Source organism: Epinephelus moara, chromosome 20 (assembly GCF_006386435.1).
Source record: "Epinephelus moara isolate mb chromosome 20, YSFRI_EMoa_1.0, whole genome shotgun sequence".
Lineage (NCBI taxonomy): Eukaryota > Metazoa > Chordata > Actinopteri > Perciformes > Serranidae > Epinephelus > Epinephelus moara.
In genome coordinates, this window is record NC_065525.1 from 2,077,018 (window position 1) to 2,086,294 (window position 9,277).

The 9,277-nt window shown below is 37.7% G+C and overlaps 1 protein-coding gene across 8 annotated transcripts in view; it reads right to left on the reverse strand.

Moving 5' to 3' along the window:
* Positions 1 to 9,277, reverse strand: part of akap13 (A-kinase anchoring protein 13) — a 190,987-nt gene that overhangs the window by 59,167 nt on the left and 122,543 nt on the right. For all 8 annotated transcript variants that reach the window (XM_050072194.1, XM_050072195.1, XM_050072197.1 and 5 more), the window contains 4 exons: positions 6,101 to 6,231; positions 5,900 to 5,976; positions 5,715 to 5,781; positions 4,073 to 4,187 (listed from right to left, as the gene is read on the reverse strand). In XM_050072194.1, the coding sequence (XP_049928151.1) occupies positions 4,073 to 4,187; positions 5,715 to 5,781; positions 5,900 to 5,976; positions 6,101 to 6,231 (390 nt within the window). The remainder of the gene's footprint in view (positions 1 to 4,072; positions 4,188 to 5,714; positions 5,782 to 5,899; positions 5,977 to 6,100; positions 6,232 to 9,277) is intronic.

Genomic DNA, 9,277 nt, shown 5'->3' on the forward strand with positions numbered 1-9,277 from the left:
TCACTCTTTAATCTTTATTTTATCACCAAAGTGGTAAATACCAGTGGGAAACTCGGATTTTTTCACATTTAGGAAATGAGATGGGGTTCTACCCAAAGTCAAGCACCATAAAAGTAACGTAAAAGTAACGAGTAACGTAAAAAGTTACTTTTCACGGAGGGTAACTAAGTAAAGTAAGGGATTACGTTTTTTTAAGAAGTAACGAGTAACGAGCAAACACTTCTTTTTAAAAGTAACTTCCCCAACACTGGATATCGTCACGGCTGTGATTTGGTCGTAGGCACTCGGCCGCGACAATCACAGCCGTGACGATATCACAGTACAACATCACTCCCTCTCGTGTGATATTGCTTAATCATCCTCATTTCAGTTCAATCAATCAATTTTATTTATAAAGCCTAATATCACAAATCACAATTTGCCTCACAGGGCTTTACAGCATACGACATCCCTCTGTCCTTAGGACCCTCACAGCGGATAAGGAAAAACTCCCCCCCAAAAACCCTTTAACAGGGGGAAAAATGGTAGAAACCTCAGAAGAGCAACTGAGGAGGGATCCCTCTTCCAGGACGGACAGATGTGCAATAGATGTCGTATTCATTTACTCAGTTGTTAAACATTTAGCCCTAAATAAATCTTCATTTATTGCCAAGTTGTTGTCTGTGGATATTTCTTTTGAGCAGGAAATAAGATTACTGTATAGAGAATTCATAACCCAGATATTGAGATTGATTCATTATTGAAAAGTGTACTGACGAATTAATAATTGGTTTTCAGAGTTATTAATTTGATTAGTCGCTTCCCTCCACAGGAGGGTGGTGCCCCTAAATTCATTAAGAGTGCAAACATTTTCTAAAGGTATTGCTTCTACATATCCTTAACAAGCACTGTATCATAGCCTATTTACCTGACATCCTGAGTGCAGAGCTGATCTTCTTCCAAATGCTGTTTGTGTGTAGGCCTATTGTGGGACAGATGTTAAACTCTGGATAGCCTTGCGCTAAAATGATTAACTTCTCCATATTTATCACAGACTGATATTTACAAAAGAAGGAAAGATAGCTGTCGGCTGCGATTGGTTATTCCTTGTTGCATGACATGCAGTGCACGCTGCTGCGTTCCAAAAGTTGAACTCTGTTTATCTCAGGGTATAGCCGTCGCACCCTGAAAAAGAGGCGCTTGGGAACGCGTGCACACCATGGTGTCACTCTGGTGTTTGAGAGCACCTGCCGCGCATCTACATTAAAAAACAACATACAGTATTTGAAGGCGCAAAAAATGCAGCATTTGTACAATCCCTGAAATAACATCTTAAGAGTTCACTGTAAGCTCTCTGTCCACTTGGGTTTCTTCTTCACACATGTGAAACAATTCAGTCAGTGTTTTAAATAAAATCAACTGTTTTGTTTGCCTCTTATTTTTGTAGTTTTGGCCATCATTCCTGCTTTTTAAGATGACATTTTCCTCACTCACTTTAATGATCAGAACTGATACTGCAGAACCATTATTCTTACAGTCAGAAATACTCAAATTTGCAGATCTGGTGGACTTTCAAACGTCACAAATATTATTCACAGCAAAAAATAATCAACTGCCACATAATACCCCCCTCTTCAGCCAGTAAATACCTGTGGGGTGGACATCGAGGTGCCAAGCTATAAGTATCTAGGTGTACACCTGTATAATAAGTTGGACTCGTCCCTAAACACAGACGCTCTCTACAAAAAGGGGCAGAGCCCCTTTTTCTTGAGGAAGCTCAGATCTCTCGACATCTGTAGTAAGATGCTGCAGATGTTTTATCAGTCTGTGGTGGCAAGTGTGTCGTTTTGCTGCAGTCTGCTGGGGAGGAAGCATCAGACACAAAGATGCAAGGCGACTGGACAAACTAGTCAAAAGAGCTGGAGGAGGTGGTGGAGAGATGCACACTGAAGATGTCCGAGGCCATCATGAACAACCCAGATCATCCACTCCACAACACCTTGATGGACCAAAAAAACTGTGGTGGGCGGCTCCTCTCTCTTCGATGCAGGACAGAGAGATACAGAAGATCCTATATACCAACAGCCATCAGGCTTTATAATTCTTTGACATATAATAGATGAGCTGAGAGATAATTGAATTTCCCCTTGGGGATGAATAAAGTTATTCTTATTCTTATTCTTATAATATTCAAAGACTGTTCACTGAAAGAGAAGGGAGTTTTAATTTAAGGAGTCTATTATTTTTAATTAATTAAAAAATTATAAGGTGTGCACAACCAAGAAAAGTTTTTGTATTTCTGTTTGTGGGGTGAAGCGGTGGAACGGTTTGAATGAGGAGCTCAAGGGATGTCCAAACAAGTGGAGTGTTTGTACAACAATTTGATTTTCACGAGGCACAGGGATGAAGGGGACTGATCATAACTGGGTGTTTACTGTGTATTTGTTTAGTTTATTTGTTTTTTTCTGATTTACCGTCTATCTGTTTTGTTTTTGTTTTGATTTTCTCCATCATGGGTGTGGTATTGGTAGTAAATTTATATATAGAAATATTGATATATAGACATATATAATTATTTATATGATATAGACATAGAGAATTCGTATCTGAATTATATATTTAGATTAGTTAAAATAATAATTAATATGACAGTATATATATATATATATATATATATATATATACATATATATATATAAGGAAGCTAGATAATCAATTTATATTGAATTACGAAGAGGGGTGGGATTAAATAAGTTTTTACTTCAGCCCACTCCTTTTCAGACATGTAAACTCAATCAAACTGCTTTGTTTTTTTGTTTTGGTTTTTTTTGTTTTTCTAAATTGTTTGATATTATATTATTATTTCTTTATTTTTAGTTGTTTTTTTTTTATTTAGTGGCTTTATACTTGTTCTTATCACAAATGCTGTTTTGCTTTCCTTGTTTTGTTTTCTTCTGTTTGTTTATGTACTTATTTTTTTACATGTTTGAAATAAAGATTACTAACTAACTAACTAACTAACTAACTAACTTACTAACTAACCTTTACAGTCACATCTATACATGTGATTGTACACTCATTGTTGCTGTGTTAAACAGAAACAGTTCAACAGAATTAGGTCATGCCTTGATCACTACAGTATATTTACCCAGGTTATTAATAATTTTAAAACTGATGTCTTAAATGGTATACTAAGCAGGATCTTTCTAATAAACAATGCATGGGCTCATACAGCAGTAATTCCTTCATTCACTTATGACCCACTCTCAGTGTGTGATGGTGTATTTATCTGCAGAGACTGCAGAGCCCTCTGCCCGGATTTTCTTCTTTACTTCTTATTTTCCACGTTTGCGATGTTTATGGGCGAGTACCTCTACAGAAGGCTGAGGCTTTACAAAAAGGTAGAGCCTATGGCCTTGTTTCGGAGAGCAGGTTTCACAAACTCCGAGTCTAACCCTGAACTCTGAGTTGATAAACCCTGAGATAGAAAACTCGGTTCCAGAATAGCTGATCTGAATTTGTTCAGTATGTTCACTCTGAGTTACGCTTGTCCACAGTGAATGAAAATAGCCCTTGTCAATGGAGCTCCAATACTATAAAAGGCAGAACCTCCATTTTAATCCTGTGGACATAGAGATATTAAGCCATGAATATGCTGACTGCTGCCAGGTGAGCAACCTAGCAGCTAGCAAACGCACACACACTCCACAGTATATAGTGACCCTCTTTTGTGCTTCACAGTTGGAGAAGTAATAACCCGTGCAGCATCCTTGCGCAGTCAGTATAGGAAGCTATTGGATCATACCTCATAGCCTGCGATTCAGTAAGCGCTGTCATTGCACAGTCTGCATACATCAAACTTGATGTCATACCCAAGTTTATAAGATCCATGTCACACAGTGTAGCTGCACTAAACTTATAAGATTGATTAAATCTCACAGTCTGTAGAAAGCTTCAGATAACAGTGTTTGATGTTTACACAGAAAAACAGTGGTAAATAGAACATGTTAGCATTTGGTTCTTTCACTAAAAGAACTCTGAAATACTTAACGTAACATAATGTGAGTGTGTGTGTGTGTGTGTGTGTCCTCACATGCAGTGCATGGTGTCTTGTATAATGGCCCTCCATGTGTTGCGCTCCTCCTTGCTGCTGGCCAACACCTCCACCATCTCTGGTCTTTCTATACCAGCTGTGATGAGAAAGAGACCTGCAGGAGACAAAACCTGAAGTAGTGCTTCTCATCAACTCAGTCTGCATTTACCCAAATCACTGATTCTTATCAGTACAGTCACGGGTGAGTTGTCTGAAAATCCAGCCTGACCACATGAGCTGTTTAAAGTTTAAGAACTGTATGTTACAGCCGAAATACCTGGGACACAGACGTGGTGCCACATGTCTGCCACAGCATGCCTGCAGCACAGCACAACAGGTATAATAAAATGTGGACAAAATTTGGGTCGACGGCCTCTTGGATGTTGGCACCATCTCAATATCTGATGTTCAGAGCATCTGATATTCAGATGTTGAGATATGGTTTGCTGGGGGTTTGGGGCTGCAACTGCAGAATTCCAAAGGGATATTGGGAAAAATTACACTTTTCCAAAGGGAAAGTGTAAAGTTCTGTTGGGTGCAGATAAAATCTTTAATTTATTCTGTCTTAATTCTTCATTTAATCTGACCCAGTAACATCTATATGGATGCTTACACCTCTGCAGTACATCTCCCAAGTGTTACCTTTATTTTGATACCAAAACTATTCATATAGACCTTGTAGTTGCAGAGAAATACTTTTTGGGCATGTAATTTCTGAGTAGAAACCTGAGCCAGAGGCCTAGTGAAGACAAGGTTACAGAAGAGAATACTGGACTTGTAATAAATATTGTGATTCATGAAATAAAGATTAACTGATGTATTTGTACTCAATGGTGTGGTTGACATTCTTCATTAATATTAAATGGATTTAATGTTAAGTTACCTTTAAGCTCACGTCTAGTGGTCAAAACACTCCCGACCAAACTTTATTACATTCATGTTACGCCTGCATTTCAGAAGGAACTGTGCAAAGTAGTATAACATTCACGAACAGAGACAATATTAAAAGCATTTGTTTTAATTTTTTTGTGTTGTCATGTGTAACTTCATTAAAAACGACGCTTGTTTTACACATTCTATGAAAGTAGCCCATAGCCTAGCTTCTAAGCCTTAGCTAGCTTGGTAGCTTCTAACTAGGTGGGCCTGTTTCATCAACCAGGCTTCATTCTGCCCACCTCAGTTCCACCCACACTCCATCTCTTTGCCCATTCTTGGATTAGCAGGGAGTCAGGCATTACTTAGATGGCGACAGCCAGGAACTTCCCACTGAGCTTCTATCTATCTAAATATACATAATATATATATATGTATATATCTATATATATATCTATATAGATATAGATATATAGATATATATACACACACATGTGTATACCCGGCAGAGCAACTTTGTGGGTGTTTTTTACACTTCAAATTAAACCAAATCAATTAAATCAATGCATCTTGTTGTTAAAACGACCTAGTTAATTAATTTAATTATCACTTGGAATAACTCAATACACACACTGTGAAGCTAGCAGCAACCACACACTACAGAGAGACGGAGTCTGCGTAGCAGGTAAAAAAAAACCTCAGCCCCACCTAGGTGGCCCATGTATTTCAGCTGTTATGCTGTGTTAGGAAAGAAAAGAAGAAGTCTGACCTCGCTCCTCATTGGCCACTTCTCTGACTATTAGATTCTGTAAAGAGATGACTGTAGAGCGATGGTCCTGGGGACAAAGAGTTTCACATCAGATTGGATCTTTGTCAGAACATATATGGATGAAATGAGCAGATATTATATTTCTCAATTAAACAACAAAACAGGTTTTGCAGTGAGCTACCTACCAATGAGGCAAAGACATATTTCTGGTCTTTTTCCTGAAGAAAGACCAACACATCAGACAGGAGCAAGGCCTGAACATCTGCAACAGAAAGAAACAAAGATGACTGCAACATCCTGTCTACCTTCAGAGACTGGACTGAAGACACTGGTTTACAACTTTTTCATTTTCTCTCTACAGAACAAAACAATTAATGCATGAAGACCTTTGAGTCGTCCAGCAGAGGTTTTCAGCTGCAGTGCTCCATCATGCAGCAACTTCCTCCCTCTGATCAGGTCCTCTTTAGCAAACATCTGACCACTCTTCATCCTCATGATGGACTTACTGTCAGTGCGACTGGAGAAAAAATACATCCAGAGAAGAAAAATTGGAGAGGCATGCAATGGCTAGAGTACACAGTAATGTGTTGTTATGTGACAGCTCAGTGTATGTCTATTATCATTTGTACATTATCTTATGTTTTATTTCATTAATTGGACATTTGACTGTGCAGGTATTCCAGAGAAAAATAATGGCTAACAGGTATCTCTCATTATTATGATATCTGTTAACTGTAAAGATCCCTGAAACTTTTTAAGAATGTATTTTACAAATGTACAGCAGCTGGCAGGAGAAAATGAAAATGAAAAATAAGAAAAGCTACATAGTTTTGATCTCAAAATCAAATTATAGCTGCTGCGCATCAATGGTCAGGGCTGGGCAATTTTAGGTAAAATTAGGCAATTCTGAGCAACACACACACTAAAACAAAGCACATCACAACATAGAAGTTACATCATATAGTTATGGCATGCCCTTCAAACAACAACAAACTGGCCTGATCTAGCTTAAAGCTAAACATTATCCATGGTGACAAAGATGAAAACATTTTTTAAAATGTAAAAGTAGCTATTGGATAGACTCTGCATATTGACTGGTAGCTAAGCCAAATAAACAGGGAAAAGAGACAAGGGATAACAGGGAAAAGTGTTGATAAAGAGTATTTGTCTCTCCGCGAAACTGCCTGGATGGGACTGGACCTTTATGAAAAGTTTGGGTAGATTTCTCATATGGAAATGTTGCACGAGCTGAGGCTTGAACTCACAATCTTCAACACCAAGAACCATCCTCTATCTCACTGAGCTAATTGGCAAACGGAAATGTCTTCACAAATTGACTAAGCCAGTCACCTGTGTGCAAGACAGCAGCTGTTAGTGTGTAAAGGCAGATTCCAAACGGCTGTCAAAAATTCAGTTATTAAGACAAAAATCTGAAAATATACAAATTGCATCTAGACAGCATGGAGATGTTGGTAATTTGTTTTTAACAATGATTTATTGGCTCCATAAGTGAAAAATTGATGTTTAAAAATGCCATTTTTGCATTGACTCCAATCGTTCGCATGAGAGCGAAATTTAAAATGCTGTAAAAAAAAAATCATTTTTTGAGATAAAATTCTGATATTTTCCAAACATCATCTACCATGACTTAAAAATTTTGTCATTTTTTTTAATGAACGTTGAAAATGTATTTAGCAAGAATTTGCAAGTATATGTTTACAATACTGTTTACAGTCAAACATTTTGATGCACTGTAGGCTCAATTTTCGATAAATCAAAATCTGTGTGGATCGTTTGTGTAGGACAGTCTGAAGATGCCCTGTAGCAAGTTTGGTGTCAATTGAGCAAAAATTGTGGGAGGAGATAGGTTTAATAGGTTTTACAGTTTTTGAAAATGATGGACGTCATAATTTGCAATAGGTTTAATATATAAAAGTTTCTTCAGTATTGGGGCTACATTCTGGTGAAAGTTGTAAATCTGTAGCACATGTGGTTGATTTGTTGTGAATTTTCAAAATTTTGAACTTTAGAGGCTTGCTGTAGCGCCACCATCAGGACTATTGGCCTGTTTTTGCAGCTGAGGCAATCTGGCATGGGACTGAACCTTTGTGCAAAGTTTGGTAATTTTTCACGCATGGGAAGTAGGATTTCCTCGGAAGAAGAAGAAAGAAGAAGAACATGCAGGATAACAATAGGGTCCTGGCTGCCCGGCCCCTAATAACAGTGTGGCCTTTTTCACACAATTACAGGTGTATTAAGTAGCTGTTCTGGAGCTTTTCATCACAAAACATGATCTTCATCAGCTACCATTGGACTTGATAGGCTTTCTAACTTTACATTATTATTACTAACCTTTATTTAACCAGGTAAAGCTTACTGAGATATAGAATCTTTTTTTAAAAAAAGTGACCTGGCCAAGATGCAGCAGAATTTTATAGTACAAACAGTAATGCAAATAAATAACAATCGTACAATAAATAAAAATAAAATGATCAGGGATAGATTAAAAGAAGTGTAACATCTGATTTAAAAACTGTGACAAAGCCTAATGCTTTTGAGTTCCTTAGTTTTAAGAATTTTAACAAAGCTCTCCAGAGGGATCAGGTCCGACAATTTTAATTCATCTTGCAGAGAGTTCCATGCAGAGGGAGCAGCAAAACAAAATGCCTTTTTCCCCAGTTCTGTGAAAACACAAGGGACAGTCAAAGTTAAGAAGCCAGTGGATCGTAGGCTATAATGTCCATGATTCCTAACAAGGTGAATTCCGAGATAGGATGGGACCATACCAAGTAGAGCCTTATAAATAAAAGTCAGCCAATGAGTGAATCCCTGACAGACAGGAATGACCATTCAGCTTTTTTGTACAAAGTGCAAATGATGGGTCAGATTTTTGCATCCAGTGACAAACCTCAGAGCACAATGATACACAGTATCCAGAGAACGTAAACATGTGACTGGTGCATGCATGTATAGTACATCACCATAATCAAGCAGTGGAAGATAAAGTAAGTGTGAAGTAATTTTGTTAAGAAGCATGCCAGACTCCCAGAACAGCTGGTGCTTCTCAAAGGAAGGATCCGTTAAACGGTTGAATTTCAAGCAGGCTACATCATCGAATCCCGCTGAAGGATTGTTCCAATGTCAAGGATCCTTCAAATTCTACTGAGGACCGAGTCCTTCCTTCAGAGAATTTTCAAGGATCCTATTTACTCTATATATGCTTCCTTTAGGTAACATCATTAGAAATCACTCTGTAAATTTCCATACACAGTTGTATTTATCTATGAAGCCAGAAGAAAGTAATCAATTAACTAAACTTCATAATTGCTGTAAAGACATAAAAACCAGAATGAGCACCAATTTCCTGATGTTAAATTCAGACAAAACTGAAGTTATTGTTCTTGGCCCCAAACAACTCAGAGACTCTTTATCTGATGACATAGTTTCTCTAGATGGCATTGCTCTGGCCTCTAGCACTACCATAAGAAACCTCGGAGTAACATTTGATCAAGATTTGTCTTTTAATTCTCATTTAAAACAAACCTCACGGACTGCATTTTTTC